Below are 24,537 nucleotides of genomic sequence, written 5' to 3' on the forward strand. Positions count from 1 at the left end.
TTTAAGAAAGAATTAACACCAATTTTACACAATCTTTACCAGAAAATAGATGAGGAGGAGACAATTCTCCATTCATATTTTTTATTGTGGTAAAACTACAGTATTTTTACCACTATGGAAAAAATTACCATTTTAACAATTTTAAAATATGAGTGGCATTTAGTACCTTCACAATGTGTGTGACCATCATTATTGTTTATTTCTAGAAATTTTTCATCATTCTAAACAGAAACTCTCCATCCCCTGTACCTGAACCTCTAATAGTTTCTATTCTACTTTCTGTCTCTATGAATTTGCCTATTCTAGGTACATGATATAAGTGTAGTCATATATTTACTCTTTTTATCTGGATTATTCATGTAACATAATGTTTCAAGGTTCATCCATTTTGTAACATATATCAGAATTTCATTCCTTTTTATGGCTTTATAATATTCCATTGTGTATAATACCATTTTACTTACCCATTCATCTGTTGATGGACACTTGGGTTGTTTCCACCTTTTGGCTATTGTGAATAATGCTCTTATAAAAATTGGTGTACAAATACTTGTTCAAGTCCCTATTTTAAATTCTTTTGGGTATATACCCAGAAGTGGAATTGCTGGATCATGCAGTAATTCTATATATAATTTTTTAAGGTACTGCCACACTGTTTTTCACAGTGGCTGCAAAATTTTACATCCCCACCAGCAGTGCACAAAGGTTCCAATTCCTCCACCTTCTTGCTAACGCTGGGTATTTTCTGGTTTTTGTTTGTTTGTTTGGTTTTGGTTTTTAAGATAATAGCCATCCTAATGAGTGTGAAGTGGTATTTATGACCTTGATTTTCATTTCCCTAATGATTAGTGATGTTGAACAGCTTTTCATGTGCTTACTGGCCTTTTGTACATTTTCTTTGGACAAATATCTATCCAAGTCCTTTTGCTCTTTTTTTCTCTAGGTTTTCTTTGTGGTAAAATATACATAAAATTTACTACCTTAACCAATTTTAGGTGTATAGTTCAGTGATATTATGTACATTCATATTATTGTGCAACCATCACCACCATCCATTTCCAGAACTCCTTTCATCTTGCAAAACTGAAACTTTATACCCATTAAACACTAACTCCCCATTCCTCCCTAAGCCCAGCCCTTAGCAACCACCATTCTGCTTTCTCTCCCTATGAATTTGACTACTCTAGGTACCTCACCAGTACTTGTTAGTTTTTGCTTTTGTTTGTTTTTTAGATAATAGCCACCCTAATGGGTGTAAAGTAGTATCTCATTGTGGTTCTGGTTTACATTTCCCTGGTTAGTGATGTTAAGTGGACTCTCAACCACTGCACCACCAGGGAAGCCCTCTCTGCATGAATTTTAAGATGAGGTTTTCTATTTCTGCAGAAGCACCTTTGGAATTTTTATAGGGATTGCATTGAATCTGTAGATCACTTTGGGTAATGTTATCATAACAATATAATGTCTACCACTTCATGAACATCAAATGTCTCTCTATTTATTTTATTTGTCAGCAATGGTTTGTAGTTTTCAGTATATAAGTCTTTCACTTCCTTGGTTAAGTTTATTCCTTAGTATGTATATTTTTGATATATATATATATATATATATATATTAGAATTGCTTTCCTAATTTCCTTTTCAGAATGTTTATTGCTAATAAACAATAATAAACAGTATAGTAGTGCAACTGGTTTTTGTGTGTTGATTATATATTCTGCAATTTTGCTGAATTGGTTTATTAGCTCTAGCATTTTTTTTTTTGTGGGTGTGTGTGGAATCTTTCAACATATAAAATTATGTCATCTGCAAATGAAGATAACTTTACTTCCTCCTTTCCCATTTTGATGCCTTTATTTGTTTGTTTGTTTTGTTTTCTTACCTAATTGCTCTGGCTAGAACTTCTGGTATTATGTTGAATAAAAATGGCAAAAATTGACATCCTTGTCTTATGCCTGATCTTGGGGGAAAGCTTTCAGTCCTTCACCTTTGAGTATGATATTAGCTGTGGGGTTTTCATATATGGCCTTTATCATGTTGAGGAAGTTCCCTTATATTCCCAGTTTATTAAGTATTTTTATCATGAATTTGTCAAAGTTTTTACTGCATCAATCGATATGATCATGTGGGTTTCTTCTCCTTAATTCTATTAATATGATATATTACACTGATTAATTTTTGAATGTTGAACCATCCTTGCACTCTGGAAATAAATCTCACTTGGTCATGGTGTGTAATCCTTTTACTATGCTGAACTCAGTTTGCTAGTATTTTATTGAGGACTTTTGCATCAATATTCATAAAGAATATTGGTCTGTGGTTTTCTTTTGCCTGTAGCATCTTTGTCTAGCTTTGGCAACAGGGAATTACTGTCCTCATTGAATGACTTAGGAGTGTCATTCAAGTTTTAGGAAGAGTTTGTGCAGGATTGGTGTTTATTCTTCCTTAAATGTTTGGTACAATTCACCAATGAAGCCATCTGGTCCTGGACTTTTCTTTGTTGGGAAAATATTTGATTACGGATTCAGCCTACTTACTAGTTGTAGGTGTATTTAGATTTTCCATTTCTTTCTGAGTCAGTTTTGATTGATCATATGTTTTTAGGAATTTGTCCATTTAATCCAGGTTATACAATTTGTTGGCATACAATTATTCATATTATTATCTTATACTTTTTGTTTCTGTGAAATTAGTAGAAATGTCCCCACTTTTATTTCTATAATTTGAGATTTTAGCAATTTCAGTCTTCTCTTTTCCCCTTAGTCAGTCTCTAGCTAAAGGTTTGTGAATTTTACAGATCTTTACAAAGGATCAAATTTTGGTTTTGTTGGTTTTCTCCATTGTTTTCTCTATTTCATTTATCTCTGCTCTAATCTTTTAATATTTCCTTCCTTCTGCTAGCTTTGGGTTTAGTTTGTTCTTATTCTAGTTCCTTAAGGTATAAAGTTAGGTAATTAATTTGAAATCTTTCTTCCAGGCATTCACAGCTGTAAATTTACCTCTAAGCACTGCTTTCACTGTATTCCATACGTTTTGGTATGATGTATTTTCATTCATTTCTAAGTATTCTCTAATTTCTATTGTGATTTCTCCTTTGACCCATTGGTTGTTTAAGAGTGTTTAATTTACACATACTTGTGAATTTTCCAGGTTTCCTTCTGTTATTGATTTCTAGTTTCAATCCATTATGATTGAAAAAGATACTTTGTATGACTTCTCTCTTTTAAAATTTATTAAAGCTTGTTTTGTGGCCTAACATCTGATCTATCCTGGAGAATGTTCCATATATGTTTGAGAAGAATGTATGTTTTGTTGGGTAGAGTGTTCTATGAGTGTTTATTAGTTCTTATTTGTTTACATGATTGTTCATGTCTGTCCTCTGTCTCCTTGTTGATCTGATTTTTCTATTCATTATTGAATGTGGAGTATTAAAGTCTCTGTATCAGTTTACTAGGCTTGCTGTAACAAGTACCACAAACTAAGGAGGGCTTAAAACAACAAATTAATTTTCTCACAGTTCTGGAGTCACAAAGTCTAAAATTGAGGTGTCAGCAAGGCCATGCTCTCTCTCATAGCTCTAGGGGAAGAATCTTCCTTGCCTATTGCTATTTTTTGGTTTTTCCAGCAATCCTTGTTGTTCTTTGACTTCCAGATACATTACTGCAGTCCAGTCTCTGCCTCCATCATCACACCACATTCTCCCTGTGTGTCTCTGAGTCTCTCTTTTCTCTTTTTGTAAGGACACAAATCATTGCATTAGGGCCCACCCTAATCCAATATGACCTCACCTTAACTAATTACATCTGCAAAGACCCTATTTCCAAATAAGGTCACATTCACAGATTTCAGGGATTAGATTTCAACATATCTTTTTGAGAGTCACAATTAAACCCACTGCAGGTGGAATCTTATAATTGCTGACTTTTTAAAAAAACATATTGAAACATCCCCGAAGGCCAGATATATTGTACAATTGATGGTAGCTTGGAGCCATAGTAACAAATTTCATAATGTGATAATTCCTATGAAGAAAATAAAGATTGAGAATGTTTGGGCAAGTGGGTGGGAGTGTGATTTTAGGTTGAGTGGTCAGGGAAGGTTTCCTTATGTAGGTGACATTTAAGTAGAGAATAATTACTTAGAAAGAGCCAGCCATGCAAAATCTGGAGCAAAAGTATTTCAATCAGAGGGAATAGTAAGAGTAAAAGCCTCAAATTAGTAACGAGTTTGGTATGCTTATGGAATGGCAAGAAAACCAGTATAGCTGGAGCACAGTAAGGAAGAAAAATGTAGAACAAGGTAAGTATGAGGACATAACATAAAAGGTTGAGATGATGAAAGTTCTGAAAGTAAAGTGTTCTTGAGAATAAAGTTATATTTTAAATAAACATTTTAGAACTTCCACATATGAAAAGATGATGCTATAAGCAAATCCTTCTTAATTTCTATAACACTGTTTAATCCTTTATTTTGACCCTTTTGATTTCAGTATGTGACCAAGTTATTGCTGGGTTCAATATTTTGGAAACTCATATGACTCTTTCATGAATTATTTTAAATCTTTATATTTTCTGAAAAATAACTTTTTAGTCTTATGAATGCTAAAATCTCTCATGGTCATTGCTTCACTAAAAAACAATCTCTTACTTCTCTTGAAGATTCAAGCAAAGTATTCAGTTTCTAAGCAAAATCCCAATCCAGAAGCAGATTCTTATTCTCCTAATTTACCAAAAAGGTGAGTATAATTTTACACATCTAAATGTTGTCTAATTGTGTCTGGGAGGAAAATCTCATGCTTATGTCTCATTGTGATGCTGAGAAGAGGATATGGGAAGAGACCTCTTTGGGATATGGTATCATCATTACTTTCTTTTTGTTTCAGCATCGTAAAAGAAGCAAAAGTGATGAACCAGCAGAGCAAAGGAAGGATAAGGGTGAAAAGTGCAGAAGTTTCTTCCTTTGACCTCAGGATTTTCGAAATAAATGAAAAGGAAGGGTTAGTAATGCACCCTTCTCAACAGAGCAGTTCTTTAGAGTTTTTGGAGCTAAATTGTGGTTGTAACAAAAATGCTGGCACAACCATGAAATGGGAGAGAAAGGTATTCCCAATAGCTGGGGAGCCTCTTCAGAAGCATCAAAGTTTGGACTTGAGCTCCATTTTGTTTGGAGCACGTCCTAACTCTAAACCTGTAAATGCAGCAGGAAGATGTTTTAATTTAAAGAGGCCAATAATGCGGACCAAATCAACTCCCTTTGAATTGATGCAACAGAGAGACACCAAAGAGTTGGACGTCGAGGAAGATTTTTATTTGGAATCTCACCCACACAATTCTTGTCTTGAGCAGGCTCAAAAAGTGATGCATGTTTCTTCAGCAGAACTGAATTATTCACCATCATATGACTCTAAGCATCAAATGTGCAATGCCTCTAAAGCAAAGCAGCATGACTCTGGTGCTTTTAAAGTACTTTCTTACATGTCTTTAGTAGAAGATCCTTATTTTTCATCCTTGTCTCCAAGTAGTGCTGGTTCTAAGATGTCTCTTGATTCACCTGAGAAGCAAGATAAAACTGTTTTACCTTGTTCTTCACTGCCAAAATCTTCTACAACCCTCTTTCCTTATTACAATTCACATGATTCTTCAGCACTGAATCCTCCGACCAATTTCCCCCCCGCACTGAACCAGGAGACAGCAGTAGTAGGTAAGTTATTTTAAAAAGTTTGTACAGCATTTTAGATTTGACTTTGTTTCTGTAAGATTTGGTTTTGTCTTACCTCCTCTCACCCTCTTATCCTTCTCTGCTTCCTTCTCCTTTTTCTCCTCAAAAAAATTAAATTTCATGAGTGTTTTGATGATGTGATGAGTTGAAAATAGCAATAACAAATACATAACATTCCATGAAATAAGCAATAGTGGAGGCAATCAGATCTGGTACAGGACCTATGCCAGCCGGCGTGCTTCTAAAGGCAGCAGTCCTCATTCCTAGAAGTGTCTATCAAATGTCCACAATTTTGTTATACAGCAGAAACTAACACAACATTGTAAAGCAATTATACTTCAGTAAAGATGTTAAAAAAAAAAAGTCCACAATTTATCCTTAGCATGCAGAAGCAACTTCCAAAGAACATCAGAAAAGATTTGATCAGCACCACATGGTCACTCAGAATTTTTGTTGGAGAATCATGTGTCTATACTAAATTGAACAGATTGCTAAGAATTGAATTCTCTTCCTGCAGGAGTTGGAAGAGGAGGACTTGATTTCCTCTTGTCCTTTTATAATAACTTTATAGATGAGGATACATGTTCAGTATTCTGTATGATATTTTAATCTTATATGACTTTAATTTCATATTTTATCTCTTATAGTTCTGTATTTTTGCATATTATGCATATTGTTTCATATTACTGAGTGGTTTGAAAGTAGGAGTAAATATTTGGTTAGATAATTATAATAGTTTGATATGAAAGAAGATGCTGTGAAAGAAGAGTTAAAGCAAGTTTAACTGTCTTAGATATGTCATCAGAAATTTATAAAGAACGGTCCACCTAGGTAGGAAGTAGAGAAAGCTTTTTCTCTATGACATTATTTACTGTACAGAGTTCCTCAATAGATACGTAGATGCATAGTTTTGTTATAAAAATATTCCATCTGGATCTAGTTTCTTCTTTGGTTAGAAGGAAGGATTACATACTTTGATCTTGTTTTATGATTTAAAGAAATTTTATTTTTCTAGATACCTATAGTTCCTTAAACTTCCCTGAGTGTCAGCATTAGGAACCAAATCCTTATCTTCAAGGATTGTAGCAACATTGACATGTGTGCCATCTGGTGGCAGTCTCTCATAATAGCATTTAAATTCTATAAAAATTCTGAATACTTCTATAGAAATATAGAAAACCTTGTTATACCATTTTTTTTGTAAACAGGAAAAATATCAACATTCTTAATTCTATAAGAATGAAGAAGAGATACTAAAATCTTTGTGACTTTTACCTGCTCTGTAATTGAATCTTTGGCATGTCAACGTGCTTTATGATGTTGTATATTCTATGTAAAACAAAAGGCAAGAGTTACGGAGAAAACAATCCAAAGCTTCCTAAATTAATGTAAGATGTTACATTATGTTAACTGATACTCAGTGACTTAATCAAAATACCTTTGAGCTTTTAAAAGAAACAATAAATCGTGAAGAAGAATCAAAATCCTCCTGGGTTTCCAATTTAGGATTAGAGAATTTATGTTGTTTTCTCCTTGAGTGAACAGATACCAGCTTAAATATATTAATGTGCTTGACATAATTTGTATCAAGATTAGAATATAAGAATTTTCTTTGGAATTTTCTAATTAAACATTTTGATTATATTTCGGGCATTTCGGATAGCAACTTCTCCAAGAATAGATGATGAAATTCCCCCTCCACTTCCTGAACGGACACCTGAATCTTTTATTGTGGTAGAGGAAACTGGTGAGTACAGTTCAGTAAGTGTAAAATAAAGTGTGAATTAACTATATTACTTCTTAAGTCCTCTCAATATTCTGTGTGCTATTGCTGAGTAACAATTGCTCTCTAAAACTACAGCACTAAAATTGAAACATATTTACTTTTTTTTACAGGAGAATTCCCCCTGGATATTCCCAACTCTTTAACTTCAGCTGTGAAGGTAAAAATTGGAACATCACTAGAATGTAGTAGAACATCTGAATCAAAGAAATTTGATGATTTAGTAAGACTTAGACCAAGCAAGGTCAATAACATTTTTCTGATTCTACTCACTTGGATTCAACGGACTATAGTCCTATTCCTTATATATATATTTTTTTTCATAAATTTACTTATTTATTTATTTTTGGCTGCATTGGGTCTTTGTTGCTGCGCGCAGGCTTTTCTCTAGCTGCGGTGAGCGGGGGCTACTCTTCGTTGCGGTGCGCGGGCTTCTCATTGCAGTGGCTTCTCTTGTTGCAGAGCGTGGGCTCTAGGCACACGGGCTTCAGTAGTTGTGACACTCAGGCTCAGCAGTTGTGGCTTGCGGCCTCTAGAGTGCAGGCTCAGTAGTTGTGGAGCACGGGCTTAGTTGCTCCGCGGCATGTGGGATCTTCCTGGACCAGGGCTCGAACTCATGTCTCCTGCACTGGCAGGCAGATTCTTTACCACTGCACCACCAGGGAAGCCCCTTCCTTTTATTTTAAACACCTGTCACTTAGTAAATCCTAAGCGGATACTATTTATAAAACAATGTGCTAGAGGATGTGGGGGATAAAAAGATGTATAAGACACAATTATTGCCCTTAAGAAACTTATAGTTCAGTAATGGGGATATAGCATGTGTACACAAGTCTTTATTTTTGTCTGTATTTATTATAACAAGGCAAATATAATCAGTGCCATATGGAAGATAAGAACTTTGAAACTGTGAGAGATCCCTTCAGGTTGGAAGTGATCAAGGAAGACAGTGAAAGAAGAAACATTTGACTTTATTCTTTAAGGACAGTTAAGGCAAAAATAATTGTTTCATAAGTAGATTGCTTGTTCATAGCAGTCATCTGGTAGGCTGTTTCTTGTGAGCTGTGATAACACAGAGAGTAGTTTTTTAAAAAAAATAACAGATGTCTATATTATTTAAGATAAACCTTTTGGAATAATGTTCCCTGCTTCTAGAAGAAAAACCTATACATTTAACAATCTGTTATTCATTAGTATATAATTCCATGAACCAACTATCTTAAAATTTCAGAGATCAGAAAAGTAATTAACTAAAACATTTAAACACAGTGCTGGTGGGCAGTGCTGGTGGGCAAATATTCCCTGCCTTTTAAATTACACATTTAAAAAAAATTATTTTATTTATTTATCTTTAGCTGTGTTGGGTCTTTGTTGCTGCATGCGGGCTTTTTCTAGGTGCGGCGAGCGAAGGCTACTCTTCATTGTGGTGCATGGGCTTCTCATTGCGGTGGCTTCTCTTGTTACAGGGCATGGGCTCTAGGCTCACGGGCTCAGTAGTTGTGGCTCGCAAACTCTAGAGCGCAGGCTCAGTAGTTGTAGCCACACGGTCTTAGTTGCTCCGTGGCATGTGGGATCTTCCTGGACAAGGGCTCAAACCCATGTCCTCTGCATTGATAGGTGGATTCTTAACCACTGCGCCACCAGGGAAGTCCTTAAATTACACTTTTAATGTGCTAGTAACTGTTACTATTATTGCTAATGGTCTTTATCTTAACAACTCCCAGAGTAAAGAACAATCACTACTTTTTCAGTGTCATGAAGTAATTTCAGTGGCAACAACCTTACCTGGAATTAAATTTTCAGGGAAATGTTCTGAGTAGGAAGGAAATAACTATAAAAAGGATCAATTTAGGACCAATATTCATGACATATACAAATCACTGTAGGAGTGGATGATTCTTCACAGTTCAGCACATTTATAAATTAGGAAAAATAGGGTCAACATTTCATAACTCTCTCTATTGGTATATGAGATGTAATTTTAAAATGCTATTTATTGCTTTGAGTTTATAGATTTCTATACATGTTCTTCTTTCACTTTGACTTTCTTTCTTTTTCAGAGTGTAAAACCCCAGAGTCCCAAATCAGGTAAAAATTTTCTTTGGCTTTAGATGACATTTATCCCTAAGAATTTGTACTGCAAGAATGGCTCATTAAGTTTAGAGTAATTCACCTCAGGAGATGGCTTGGTTTCCATAATAGCTTCCACTATTTATTGATTTATTTCTGGTTTTCCTAGGCTAGTAGTTTTGTTTTGTCAAGGGCAAAAGGAAGACAGGATTTTAGAATTCTGCTCCTTGATATATAGCCCTAAAAAAAAAAAAAAACCCAAACTATTTTAGATACAATCTTTTAAAACTTTGCAGCAGTTCCATTTTACTGGTTTTATCATTGTTAACAGTGTGATTCTAAAAAGTTATTTCTGGTCACTTAGGTCTTTAACTTGTCACTGCTTCTTAGTACTTTCTTGCTTGTTTTATACATTGAATAACAACATCAACAGCAAACATCCTTTGAACACTGATAGGTACTTTACATACATTATAACAGGTAGTAGTTGCCCTTAACACATTTATTCATATTAACATATTGCTCAAATACGTAAATAAGCAGTATAACATAGAGGTTAAAAAGCATGAGCTTTGGTGTCAGGTAGACTTTCATTCAAATCCCCAGCCTACCAATAGTTATCAAAATCTATGACCTTGGTTACATTATATACTTTATCGATTTTTCTCACTTATAAAATGAGGATAATAGAACTCCCCTTCTAAGAGGATTTTTGTGAGGATCTAGTGAGATAAAGCATATAAAGCTTTTAGCACAGTGGTTGTCAAATAATAAGCTCTCATTAAATGTTACCTATTATAATTTTTATTAGGTAATTATTAAATGAACATTTCCTAAGCAAGTTCCGTGTGCCTTATACAGTGTTAGAATAGGCAGAATATTTAAGAAAGGGCGCTGCTTAATGATTCTATATGTATTCAAATTGGGTAGACAAAATTAACACTCACTTGGAACCATTCAGTGAAAATCTATGTGGCACTGATTGTCATCACCAGGAATCTGGAATAAAGAAAGGTATCACTGGAGTGGTTAGGAAAGGCTTGAGTAGGTGAAAGAAATTTAAGAATATGGATAGAGGAAAAAAGAGGGAATTCGAGTGACAGTGACTCAAAGGTAAAAATAAGCATGATGGGTACAGAGAAATGGTAAGTAGGTTAATTTAATTGCAACAGAGGTTCTATTATAGGGAAATAAGGAAAATAAATTTGGATAGATAAAATGTGGGAAAATTCCAAAGGACTTAAAAGCTAGGCAGATGAAATATCCACAACAGACAAATCTCTGTATAGAGAAAGCAGATTTGTGGTTGCCAATCTAATCTGGAGGGAATGGGGAGAGACTGCTAAATGAGTGTGGAGTTTCTTTTCAGGACAATTAAAATTTTGGAACTAGATTGTGGTGATGATTGCACATCACTGTGAATGTACTAAATGTCATTAACGGCAAATTTTGTTACGTGTATTTTATCACACACGAAGCTTGGCAGAAGAATTTAAATTTAATTCAGTAAGTAATAAACATTGTAGGTTCTTCGTCAGGGGAGTATTAAGATGAAAATGGTGTTTTGGGAAGGTATTTGGCAGGATATCGTTACCTGAAAGTTATAGTCTCATAATATTTCCTAAAATCAAACGGGAAGGTGATCAGCTACTTCAGAGTAGTTATCAAATATTTATCAAATGCCTACTATATGCCAGTTATTGTATTAGGTGATGGAAATAAGTATTGCACTTAATTTTTGCATATTACCCAGCATATAAGGAATAAACAAGAGAACTTTCTTTATAGGTAAGTCCTAAGACGTGAAAAACCCAATGACCAAAGACAGATAAAACTCTAGCACTTAACCACATACTCATTTTCAAAAGACATTAATAGGGACTTCTCTGGCAGTCCAGTGGTTACAACTTTGCGCTTCCAATGCAGGGGGTGCGGGTTCGATTCCTAGTCAGGGAACTAAGATGGCACCTGCCACACGGTGTGGCCAAAAAATTAAAAAAAATAAAAGACATTAATAAAGTATATAATTATACTTAGCGCTGTATAACGAGAAGCATACAGCAATAGAACACCATTTGTGTCTTAGGACTTACACTATGGGAAAATAGCTCCATTATTTAAAATTCTTTATCATGGAAATTTTCAAACACACAGTTTAAATCTACCATAATAACAGTAATCACACTAATAAAATTAATAATAATTCCTTAATATTATCTAATATCCAGACTTTGTTCAATTTTCTCAAACTGTCTCAAACATGTCTTTTTACAGTTGGTTTATGTGAAGCTGGATTCAAACAAAGTCTGCACATTGCCTTTGGTTTATATGTTTCTTAAGCCTTTTAAAGTTTGTAACAGTTCTTCTTTTTGTTTTCTCATGCCATTTATTTGTTGAGGGAATGGGCCATTTGTCCTTAAGATTGCTAATATTCTGGATTTAGCTGTTTGTATCCTCACGGTTTTATTTAACATGTTCCTTTATCTCCAGGATTCTCTGTAAAATTGTAGTAAGATTAGAAGCTTGACTAAATTCAGGTTCAATTTCTTTTGAAGAATACTTTTGTAAGTGAGCTACAAGTTTGTGATGAAGCATAGGCTCATTGGTGAAAGAGCTAGAATAACAAAGTTCTTGAGGCTGCAGTCAATGTTCAGATAATTTTTTATTTGGCTGTTGTAGGTTAATATTGAAAAATTGGAAAGGTTATACAAAACCAAAAAGGGATTTTTAAAAATAATTTTTATTGGAGTATAGTTGATTTACAATGTTGTGTTAGTTTCAGGAATACAGCAAAGTGAATCAGTTATACATATACATATATCCACTCTTTTTTAGATTCTTTTCCCATATAGGCCATTATAGAGTATTGAGTAGAGTTCCCTGTGCTATACAGTAGGTCCTTATTAGTTATCTATTCTATATATAGTAATGTGTATATGTCAATCCCAGTCTCCCAATTTATCCCTCCCCCAACTTCCCCTTTGGTGACCATAAATTTGTTTTCTACATCTGTGATTCTGTATTTTGTGAATAAGTTGATTTGCACCATTTTTTAGATTCCATGTATAAGCAATATCATATGATATTTGTCTCAAAAAGGGATGTTGACTTAGGACTTTTAATTGATGAATTATTTTTTTTTGCTTTGTTGTATACTCTTTTCATAGATAGACACCAAGATCCTTCTTCTTCCCTGCCACCTCCACTGCCAGAAAGAACCTTAGAGTCCTTCCTTGTTGCTGATGAAGATTGTAAGTGGCAGTGCTTTCTCTCAAAAAAGTTATAAAAATGAGACCATTAAAGGTTAACAATAAAGTAGGATCTAAATGGAAAAGGTACAAAGAATGATTAAATAACATAAAAATAATACATTTAAAAATCCCATAATGCATTGCAAAATGCATAAAATAATGCATAAAAATAATGCATAAAAAAGTCAAGCAAAGAATTACTGAATATATACCTGTATACAATCTGAAGGCTTAAGAAGCTATGCAACAAAACACGTTTTTTTTTAGGTATGCAGACTCAACCTATAGAGACTTATTCTACTAGCTGTCCTAACACCATGGAAAATTCAACATCTTCAAAACAGACATTGAAGACTCCTGGAAAATGTTTCACAAGGAGTAAGGTAAAGAAGATAAGAGTTTATGGAAATATGCCAGAGGCTTTCCATTACTGAAAGTGTCCCTACCCCTGCCACTCCAACCCCAGGCCACCAGCATTAAGATGAAAAATTAGACTAAATATTTTCATTGATATTCACTGTTGGTCTCACAACGATCAAAATTAATGGAGGGAAACCAAAAATTTAAAATAACCCAACAACTTAAAGCAGACCCAATAAAACTATCAACTTTTTTTCCCTGAAACTAGACGAATTGATTCCAAAGTTCATATGGGGGGAAAAAAGAGCAAGAATAGTCAGTAAACCGAAAAAAAAAAAAAAGTAAAAGCAATGAAAGAAGGGTAGCTTTATCAGATATTAAAACATCGTAAAGCCTCAATAATTAAAATGGTATGATATTGGTGTATGAAAAGAAACACATACCAACAGAGCAGAAGGAAAACTTCAGAAATAGATCCAAAAATGTATAGGAATTTAGTATATGATGAAGGGAACCTTTCAAGTCAGGGAATAAAGATGGATGTTTTAATCACTGTTGTTGGTTCAACTGGATAACAACCTAGAGGGATAAAAAGGTAGGATCCATACCTCACAGCTATACCAGGATATATTCTAGTTGGATAAAAGATTTAAATGCTAAAAAACAAAAAAACAACCCATCAAAGTACTAAAAAAACCTGGAAAGATTACTTTACAACCTGGGAGTGGGAATGAGCTTTATAACTATGATTCAAAATCCAGAAGCCATAAGAAGGGAGATTTATAAACTTAACTAAATAAAACAGAAAATTTCTGTGTGGTAAAACAACAACAAAAAAATCACCTTAAAAATCAAAAGACAAAGAACAAATTGGAGAAAAAAATATCTGCAACTGGCATCATAGTCAAAGGACTATATTTCTTTAATATTATATATTTCTTTAGCAATTCATAGAAAATAATAACCCTAAATGTGAGCAAAAATACATGATCTGATAATTCAAAGTAAATGTGCATGATCTGACTTTTAAACATTTGATATGTTCAACCTCACTCATAATAAAAGAAATACGAATTAAAACCAGTCACATACTGTGTTTCATGTTTCAGAAGGGCAAATTCCAAAGTCTGACTACATTCTCTGTTAGGCAGGCTATGGGAAAATAAGCACACACTTGCAATCTTGGTGGTAATGTAAGTGGTATAACTTCTATGGAGGACAATTTAGCAATACCTATCAAAATTACCAATGCATATATCTTTTGACCCAACAATTCCACATTTAGGAATTTATCCCACAAATATGCTTGCTCATACGTGAAATGAAATGTATACCAGGTTATTCATTATACCATTATTTATAAGGGTAGACAATTGGGAACGTAAATGTTAATCATTAGGGGAACTGATTAAATAAATCATAAATAATGGTATATGCATACAATGGAATTCTATGCAGCTGAAAAAAGAATGAGGACTCTCTCAATATACTTTTATATATTTTATTAAATTTTGCTTAAAAGGGTGAAAATATGATCTATATTTATATTATATATTCATAAGTAACTTTGGAAGGATACATAAAAACTAACAACAATGGTTACCTGCAGGGGGAGGGTCAGAAACTAGGTAGATGGAGAACAAAGATGGGAGCATTTTTACTAGGATATTTTGAATTATAAATAATCTATATTTAAAAACTAAATAAAATTTTTCAAAAAAATTTATTAAATACCTATTATATAGAAGATTACATTTCTAAGTATTAGGAAAATAGAAATGTCATAAAGGACATCTAAATGTCCTTGAGAAGAGTACAGTTGATCTACTAGAATGCCTATATATGAAACAACGTGAAAATTATCAAAAAGTAAAATACTATGGAACAAACTGAAAACATACACCCTGAGGAAATGTGAAGAAAAGAAGAAATCTGGGTAGATTCCTAGAAGAGGTTAAGTTAGAGACTTCACCATAAAGGAGGCAGAAGACATGGGTTTGCTGAAAGAGGGAGAAGAAAGTAGCATGGTTAACAGTATGAAGTGAACCTCAGTAAACTGAGTGCAGAAAATGACTGGCAAAATTTTTTGGCCTGAATGGGAACGGCAATGTATCACAGCTATCTTCAGAAGCCATTGTGGGTCCTGGAATGGTCGCCTAGTAAAGAAGACAAGTAGGAACTCCATCTTTCCCCCTGACACAACAATAGCACTACTTCTAAATAAATAGTGTGATTCTTATATGGGTGGAAAATGTAGCAAGATAAGATCAAGTGGAGACTTTGCACTGAATTAAAAAATGGCAAGATAGAAAAATAATTTTGTACATTTGATATCCATTTTTAAAGAAATTAATCCTTTTGACTGAAATCTATATTTCTAGTTGATTGAAGTATTTTGGATTTCACAGGGAAAAAACTCACTTTTTCCTTTTCTTCATTTTGTAGAGTTTGAAAATTTTGCGAAACATGAAAAAGAGTAAGTTTCTTTTACTTATTTTTGGAATACACATTCCACTTTCAATATTATGTAATTTTTCCTTATATAACCACTCTGAAAAAATGAACAATATTATTCCTAAACAGAACCTTGTTACAGTCCTACGTATCAGAACAATCACCCCTAGGCCTTGTACTCTGCTAGGTTCCACAATGCTAATACTAGGTAGGGAGTAAGGGGAAAGAAAGTTTGACTGATACACAGGAATAATAGTATGACGTTTGGCATTTTCTACCCATGCTAAGATGCTGTCATACAAGTGTGTTATTTGAAATTCCCAGCAGTCTAACCTCAGATGTACTTTCTTTGAAAGTAGTCATAGCAAAGCATATTGTGAAACAAATGTGTTGATTTAATAAAATAAGCAAAGTATTGACACATTTCCATTTTTACCAAGTATTATTAGCAATAAAAGTCTGTTGCTTACTGTTTTTCCTATATTGTAATGAAAACAAAACCCAGACTCCTGAAACTGTGGGAAACTGATTATCTTAGAAATCCTATTTATAACTACAAAGTATATAAAACATGGTGGTATATTTTTTACAAATTTGATCCATTGGGTTAGTCATCAAGGACCAAACAGCTATTTGGTACTATACTGGTATTGTAGGGAGAAACAAAGAGCACTGAGAAAACTTGATTTAAGGTATAATCTAAGTAAGAAGGTTTATAGCTGAATCTTACTCTTTTCACTCTATCTCCCTTTCCATAAACTTGTGCTAGGCTGCTTTCATTGCCACCACACCTGATCTCTGAAGTGAACTGATTTCTTACTTATGATGGGCTAAAGCATGACTGGAAAATATACTATTTCCTCTAAAGTCAGTCAAAAGAGAATTTAAACACTGCAAGAGGAAATTATAGTATATAACATAAGAAATAAAACAGCTAAAAGCAAAGAAATGAGTGACTTGAATAGCTAGCCAAAGATTGATTTGATCAGCTTAGCTTATGAAACACCCAGTTTTCTTTTTTTTTTTTCAAATTATTTATTTATTTTTGGCTGCGTTGGGTCTTTGTTGCTGCATATGGGCTTTCTCTAGTTGCGGCGAGCGGGGGCTACTCTTGGTTGCCGTGCGCAGGCTTCTCCTTGTGGTGGCTTCTCTTGTTGCGGAGAACAGGCTTTAGGTGCGTGGGCTTCAGTAGTTGTGGCGCACGGGCTTAGTTGCTCCTCAGCATGTGGGATCTTCCCGGACCAGGGATGGAACCTGTGTCCCCTGCATTGGCAGGCGGATTCTTAACCACTGCTCCACCAGGGAAGTCCCTACAGTTTTCTTTCTCTAAAACAAAAGCAGAAAACAAACCCAAAAAAGTTTCTTTCTCTAGCTCCAGCTCTGTCTTGGGGATATCAAACAAAGATACAGAAACTTCAGGAAGATTTAGGTTGGCATAGATGTGAGATATGGTATGACTGTCTGAGACTCTGAGACTTATTTCTAATTTCTATTTCTCAGTTGCCTTCACCCTCTGGTCTTCTGTCCTTAAATTAAGAACAAAATCTGGCCCCCAAAGTTGATCCTGAAGCTTTAGACTTATCTGCCTTTACTTGCATGTGTTCTCTTCCCCTTCTAGATGGTCCATGCCTCCTGGGTTCTATATGTTCTCCCTTTAGCCTGGATGCCTTACTGATCCTACTTTTAATGAAATTAGGATTCTTCACCTGTTGTTTTAAGTTAGCATCTAAGCCTGGTGTCAGGCTCTTTCATTCATTCATTCATTCAATGAATATGTGTTGAGTGCCTCCTATGTGCCAGGCATTCTGCAAGGCAGTGGGCATGTGATGGTGAACAGAACAGTGTGAATTTGGTGTGTTGTAGGCACTCAAAGGAAGCCATCATAGCTGCAGGGTATTAAGAGGAGAAAGGAGTAAGGTGTGTCCAAAAGATGGTAGAGATGAGAGGTAGTTAGATCCTTATGGGTCATGTTAATGACCCAATGGGAAGTCACAGAAGAGTTTTAGACAGAGATGTTACATGATCTGTCTTTTGAAAAGATCATTCTGGCTGTTGGTGACAAGAGTTGAAGCTGCCAGCTATGACACCTGATGCCTACTTTTGGTGGGAAACTTTAGCTGCTAGGAAATCCTTCATTTGCAAGTGACAGAAAACCCAACTTTAGCTTAAGCAGAAAAGGGGAATTTATCAGCTTATGACCAAGAGTTCAAATGATGGAATTAAAGATGTAAAGTCTCATTCCATATCTCCTAACTTTGTTTCACTCTGTTAGCTCACTCATAGGCAGGCTTTTACCATGTGATTTCAGGTTTATGATGAAAAAAATGAGCTCTTTCCTGGTTGCTCAAGCAACAGCCTGACTGATGACTAGTGTTGATTGGGCCTGATTGTCTTGGCTAAACCTAAACCAATTATTGCCAGTATATTTAATGCTTGGATTAAGAAGATAGTGTCATACCTAACATTCGACAATTGTTACATGTGGACGCTGACCAATAAGGAATGAGGTCAGACCTAAACAACTGGTGTGACCATGGCAAAGTACCAACTGACAGCCCTAGTCACAGGTCAGCTCCTTCATCTAAGGGTTGAATGAGCTCCACGAGAAGTATGGCCATTGAACATTGGAGAGGGGTGGTTTCTTAAAGGAAAATTCAAGTTCTATTATCAGAAGAAGGAATTAATGCTGAGCAGACAGCATAAAACTATCTATGACAAGCTAGATGCAGAATAGTAGTTCACTATACATATATGCAAAATCTTTGTCTCCAGTTATAAAAAACCAGTATTCCCTTTTGGGACAATTGTTTTCTTTCTGAAGGATGTATATACCTCTTAGCTCATGTGCAGTATAGAGATGATTGCTATCTCCTGAACTTTCTCACCTTCACCCACTTGTTTTCCATGTCTCTATCATCAGTGGTTAGCCCAATGCTTGCCACATAGTAGGTATTCAATAAATATATATTTTAACTGAATCTGATTGAAATTCATGATTTACTCTAGTGATTCATACTCAAGTAGCTCCAGGAAGGGGGAGGTCTTTCTAGAATCTTAGTATTAGGTATGTGTGTACAAACATAGATGCAGTCCTCACACTACATTCTGAAAATGATGAGAACAAAAAAAAGGTGAATATTTAGTAATTTCTCCCCAATTATGTACTGCTTCTTAGAAAGTTTATACAAGCCTGAAATTATCCTTTTTTGCTGCTAGACAGTGCTTGTGCAAACTATGGACCATGTTTTCAATGGATTGTTTTCAGAATTGGGTGGATAACGATACGTGAATATATTAAGGTGCTGGGAAGAGAAATATATTTTTAAGTCTGCCTATAGGTAGCTAAAATAGCAAAACAAAGCAACATAACAGTGCTTTTGGGGAGATTCTGGGCCTAACTAGAATCATCCATAATGGGAAAAAAGTAGGCTGGAAAGTGAAGAAAGATATTCCAGGCGTAGAGGATGGAGGAAGAACTATCACAGACTTGCCACGGTTGAGCTAATGTGGAGAATAAATTATTTAAAAGTGTACTTAAGAGCGATCAGAGTGCAAAGTAAGATGCAGTTGAAAGCCAAAAATGTAAATCCCAGAGAAAGTTGATTCACAATAAAATGGATTGTATTCCTGAATCCTTTAGTGATTCTCTCTAGTGTTGGGTTTATTATACAATCTGTTTGCAAAGAAAAGAAAACTTAAAAAAAAATGCACAAAAAAATGAGAAAATTATAGTGTCAACCCATTTGTAAACATCTATATTTTGTTACATTTGATAGTGATATGTTTATCTGGAAGTATTAATTAATTTGGAGGGAATGTGTAATCTCAACAATTATGTGGTCTGAGTCTGTATCCATTCTTTCCCTTACATTTCTTTCTTTTGATTCTAGGTATCTGTAATTCTTCCCCATCAAACAATCCTGCAGACTCTGTTCGGTCAAATAACTCCAGCTCCTTTTTGAATTTTGGTATGTGTGTTACTTCCCAGAGTTAAAAAAATATTTATCTTAATTATTCATTTACAGTATAAGAGATACAACTTTAATATGATTTAAGTTTGCATGCATAAGTCCTTATGTGTATATTCTTTTTCATGCCATTTATCTTTTTATTTTTGACCTCAGCTAACTCTTACATCTTACATAGGCCTGAATTGCCTAGCATATATGGAAAATAAAACTAGGTACCAAATGATCATGTTGGCATGTAGTAAATGAATGTGAAAGCCAAATGAAGAAATTCTGAAATGCCATAATACTCTAGTTCATATCTAAGCAAAGTTATAAAAAATATACAAGTGTGCTGAAAAGAACAGAAGATGCTGCTATCTAATCTTGTGTAACTCATGCAACATTAGGCGCTGAAGCACAATTCTGACAGTTTAAAGGAACTGTTTGCCCAATTGCTCTTTAGTATAAGCTATAAATTTAAAATAATTTTATATTAAGCATTCTATTATTCTATATAACATAAATTCATGATACTATTTAAGGTAGTATTATGTATACTATAATTTTTGTAAGGAGTATAGCAAATAATGTAGGATATTACTACTAAAAATTATTATTAACCAAAAAGCAGACCCCCTGAAAAGGTCTGGGGGACCTCCAGTGGTCCCAGGGACCACATCCTGAGAACAGTTGCTCTATGGTATTGTCCTTATCTGAATGATCAGAATTGTTGCTGCCACGTTCAGATTGCAGGTGGCAAGAAGATGAGAGAAAAATGTGGAAGAGGTGTGGCCTCCTTTTCTGGTCTTAAGGCACTGGCCTGGAAGAGGCAACATTATGCCAGCTCACATTCCCTTGAAAAGAACTTATACATGTGCTATATCCAAACTGTAAAAGACACTGGGAAATGCAATAATGCTGGGCAGACAGTTTCGCATATACTATTCTATTCCTGAAGAAGAAGCAAGGAAAAATTTTAGTGGACAGGTAGCAATCTCTGCCACAATTGGGGTTATGGTTCCTATCTCACCATGGCAAAGTATTCAACTAGACTCTCTGGATCTGTTTCTTGGGCTTTAAAATTTTACTTGGATTACATTAACTCTAAGGTTTAAAATGTTATAATTAGAAAAAAGTTATTCTTATGAAATCATTTAGTTAAAAAGTTCATGTAGAATATTATATAACCTATGAAAAAAGCACCAAACTTCACCTAGAACACAAATGTTCCTTGCTTCCTTCTTTTCTCTCAGTCAGAGACACCACTTGAATAACTCATGGCCCATCTAACTTTACAACAGTCTGTGATATAATACGAGGATAAAATATTGTACAGCTGCCTCCATGTTGTTTCTTCTCAAAGTTGAATATTTTATCTACTTAAAAAGCAGCACCTAATTTTTTCATTGGTTCTCTTTTATAAAAGAGGCATTATAAGGGTATTTTACTCAAAAAGTACTTAAATGTGAATGAAAAAATTTTGTGGTTTATAAACATTTTTATTTTTATTTTTCCTGAATTGTCCTACATGCAAAAAAGGTAGCTCACTACTGTTCTAAACTACTGAGTATTGATCAGTGAAAAACACTGAGTGTAGCTATTCCTCAAATTTCAGATACCTAGTACTTATGTGTTATATTCTTCTATTCTCAGTCCACTTCGGTTACAATCAAGCTATCTGGACTGAATGGATAATTTTGTGACTATTGTGTGAAACTATTGAACCTGGAATATATTTCCTTCTATCTTCTTATTTACAACTCAGAGGAGTGAAATGTGCAGGAACTAGGCTGTGTGCCCCCTCCCCCTAATTTTTTTTTTTTTTACCACCACTATTAATAAATTTTAGAGGATTTCTTGTTTTTATCTTCTTTTCATTCCCTCTTCCCTAATCTCCTTGTCTTCCAGTTCTGGCATAGTTTTTGGTGTTTCAGATTTAGGCAGTACTTGAGTAGTTACTATGTGCCAGGCATTGAGCTGGGTGCTTTAACAAATATCTGATCATTTTCATCAGTTCTATAAGGTATATAATTCCCACAATTTTATAAGATGATGAAATTAATCATCTTTGAGTTTTCCATTCTCTGTTTTCCCTTTGTATTTTGATTCTTTCATTGCTCAATTTGAGCCCTTAAAGTTGCTAAGTGTAAGAGTACCTTGAAAATATAGCGCTATCAAAGAAAAGTCATATGCTGCTAAAGTGATTAAGAACCTACGTCATCAACCTGCATATATTCTGAAGGCATCCAGAAATAGCCTTCATTGGTTATGCAAAATTTCCTCATCCTCCTTCTGTGTGTGTGTGTGGGGCGGGCCTGGAGGGGAGTGTTTGAGGAGAGAGAGAAATAAAAATAATTAACCACTTAGTTTTATTATTAGTTTTTCAGGATTGTTTAATAATTTATTTTTTCTAATCTTTTCAAACGTAATCTCTGAGTAAATTGAGGGCTTTCTGGGTCAAAGTAGAAGTACAACTGAATTTAATACAATAATTTTCTAAAGCAATAGCGCTTATTTTTCTGAAATTTAAATTCCCCAGTTTTGTTTTTCTGACAAATGGGTGGTGGGTGAAAAGACATAGATAAAGGATATTATTAAACAACCCACCCCAACAATCAGCTTAAAAAATGGGCAAAGGAGTTGAATAGATATTTTTCCAGAGAAGGTATATAAATGGTCAACAGGTATATGAAAGGATGCTTGACATCAGTAATCATAAGGGAAATGCAAACCAAACCCACAAGATATCACATCATACCTATTAGAATGGCCATTAAAGACAAGAGACAAGTGTTGGTGAGGCTATGGAGAAAGGGGAGCCTTATGTACTGTGGTGGAAATGTAAATTGGTACAATCGCTATGGAAAATGGTCTGGAAGTTCCTCAAAAAATTAAAGATAGAACTACCATATGATCCAGCAATCCCACTTCCAAATATATATCTGAAGGAAATGAAATTATCTCAGAAGAGATATTTGCACCCCATGTTCATTTCAACATTATTTACAATAGCCAATTCATGGAAACAACCTATGGATCCACTGACAGATGAATGGATAGAAAAGATGTGAGAGATATATGTATACGGTTGACTCTTGAACAACACATGGGGTTAGCGGTGCAACCCCCTGCACAGTGAAAAATCCTCGTAGAGTCGTACCAGTCCTAAAGGGGATTGGTCCCAGGACCCCCGTGGATACTAAAATCAAAGGATGCTCAAGTCCTTTACATAAAATGTCTTAGTATTTGCATATAACCTACCTACATCTTCCTGTTTACTCTAAATCATCTCTAGATTACTTATAATACCCAGTATAATGTAAATGCTATTTAAATAGTTGCTGATGTGTGGCAAATTCAAGTTTTGTTTTTTGGAACTTTTTGTAAATTTTTTTTCAAATATTTTTGATCCACTGTTGGTCCAATCCACAGATGTGGAATCTGTGGATGCAGAATCTGAGGATAGGGAGGGCTGACTCTATATATACATACATTACTATCCGAATTATTATGTATATGACTGTGTGTGTGTGTGTGTGTATATATATATATATATATGAATATTATTCATTCACAAAAAAGAAGAAAATCCTGTCTTTTGTGACAACATGGATGTACCTTGGGGGAACTACCCTAAGTGAAATAAATCAGACAGAGAAAGACAAATACTATATGTTCTCACTTACATGTGGAATCTAAAGAAGTTTAGCTCATAGAAATACAGAGTAGAATGGTGGTTGCCAGGGGCTGGGAGGTGGGGGAAATGGGGAAATGTTGGTCAAAGGGTACAAACTTCCAGTTATAAGATGAATAAATTCTGGAGATCTAATGTACAGCATGGCAACTGTAATTAACAGTACTGTATTATATACTTGAAAGCTGTTAAAAGTAAAATCTTATATTGAAAAGAAAAATCTTAAAAAATCACCACACACATTAGTAGACAATTATGTGAGGGGATGTAGGTGTTAACTAACTTTAATGTGGTAATCATTTCACAATATATACATGTATCAAATCACCATGCTGTACACCTTAAACTTACATGTCACATGTAAACAAACATATGTCAATAATATTTCGATAAACCTGGGAAAAAAGAATACTATATGCTGAATTACCAAAGGCTATTACAATCATCTAATTATTACTATTATTAAATTTGTAAGTGTTCTACAAATTTAAAATGTTATTAGTATTCTATTGTTATCATTTAAGCACTAACATAATTACTAGAATGCTTTTACAAAAAAATTACTAAATTGATCAAAGATGCTGTGAAAAAAAATCCATGTATTTGCACATATTATAATACACTCTAAAATCCAAGTGTTCATTTCTGTATAAGAAATCTTTCTTTTTTCATTCAATTTTATTTTTGTTCCCAGGTTTTGCAAATCGTTTTTCAAAACCCAAAGGACCAAGGAACCCACCATCAACTTGGAATATTTAACACAACTTTGGAAAATCAGCTGCAAGTGAATCTGCAAATGAAACTACTAGAATACTGCTAGCTAGAATAAGTGCTGTATATTCATAATATCTACCATGAAAATATGGTAATGTGCTAATAGCATTTAAAAGCAATATGCAAATAAATGTCAGAAGTTTTACATTTTCATCTCATTTACACTGGGTTGGAAAGCACAAATAGGAGTTTGTCATTTAAGCTATGTATAGAGAATGCTGTATGAGAAAGTTTTACAATGGACTTATTTTTCATTTTTGGAAGTTATTTTTAGTCTACTTTACTTTCCTACATAAATATAAACTTTAAAAGATTTGTAAAAATTGGATCTCAATTAAATGTCTATATTGTCAGAAGTTACCATAAAAAATGTTTTGAAAAATCTTACCTTGTGGTTACAGTACAAAATTATTGCTTGTGACAATGATTATTCCCTGGGAATTATTTTTGCCTAAACGGAGATACATCTTTCCAAGTGTTGTGG

General features: G+C 34.3%; 1 protein-coding gene across 4 annotated transcripts in view; it reads left to right on the plus strand.

The window, feature by feature from the left end:
* The window catches only part of PTPN22 (protein tyrosine phosphatase non-receptor type 22), a gene marked incomplete at its 5' end in the record, with an annotated part of 49,972 nt that extends 25,661 nt beyond the window's left edge, over positions 1-24,311 (plus strand). For 3 of the 4 annotated variants that reach the window (XM_082662043.1, XM_082662046.1, XM_082662045.1), the window contains 10 exons: positions 4,658-4,734; positions 4,882-5,699; positions 7,381-7,464; positions 7,614-7,744; positions 9,561-9,588; positions 12,738-12,821; positions 13,089-13,204; positions 15,627-15,657; positions 19,526-19,603; positions 23,974-24,311. In XM_082662043.1, the coding sequence (XP_082518169.1) occupies positions 4,658-4,734; positions 4,882-5,699; positions 7,381-7,464; positions 7,614-7,744; positions 9,561-9,588; positions 12,738-12,821; positions 13,089-13,204; positions 15,627-15,657; positions 19,526-19,603; positions 23,974-24,038 (1,512 nt within the window). In that variant the 3' untranslated portion in view covers positions 24,039-24,311. The remainder of the gene's footprint in view (positions 1-4,657; positions 4,735-4,881; positions 5,700-7,380; positions 7,465-7,613; positions 7,745-9,560; positions 9,589-12,737; positions 12,822-13,088; positions 13,205-15,626; positions 15,658-19,525; positions 19,604-23,973) is intronic. The other variant, XM_082662044.1, reaches the window with a different exon arrangement.
* Positions 24,312-24,537: the final 226 nt, after the last annotated feature.

This window comes from Grampus griseus (assembly GCF_964374135.1).
Source record: "Grampus griseus genome assembly, chromosome: 1".
In the NCBI taxonomy this organism is placed as follows: Eukaryota; Metazoa; Chordata; class Mammalia; order Artiodactyla; family Delphinidae; genus Grampus; species Grampus griseus.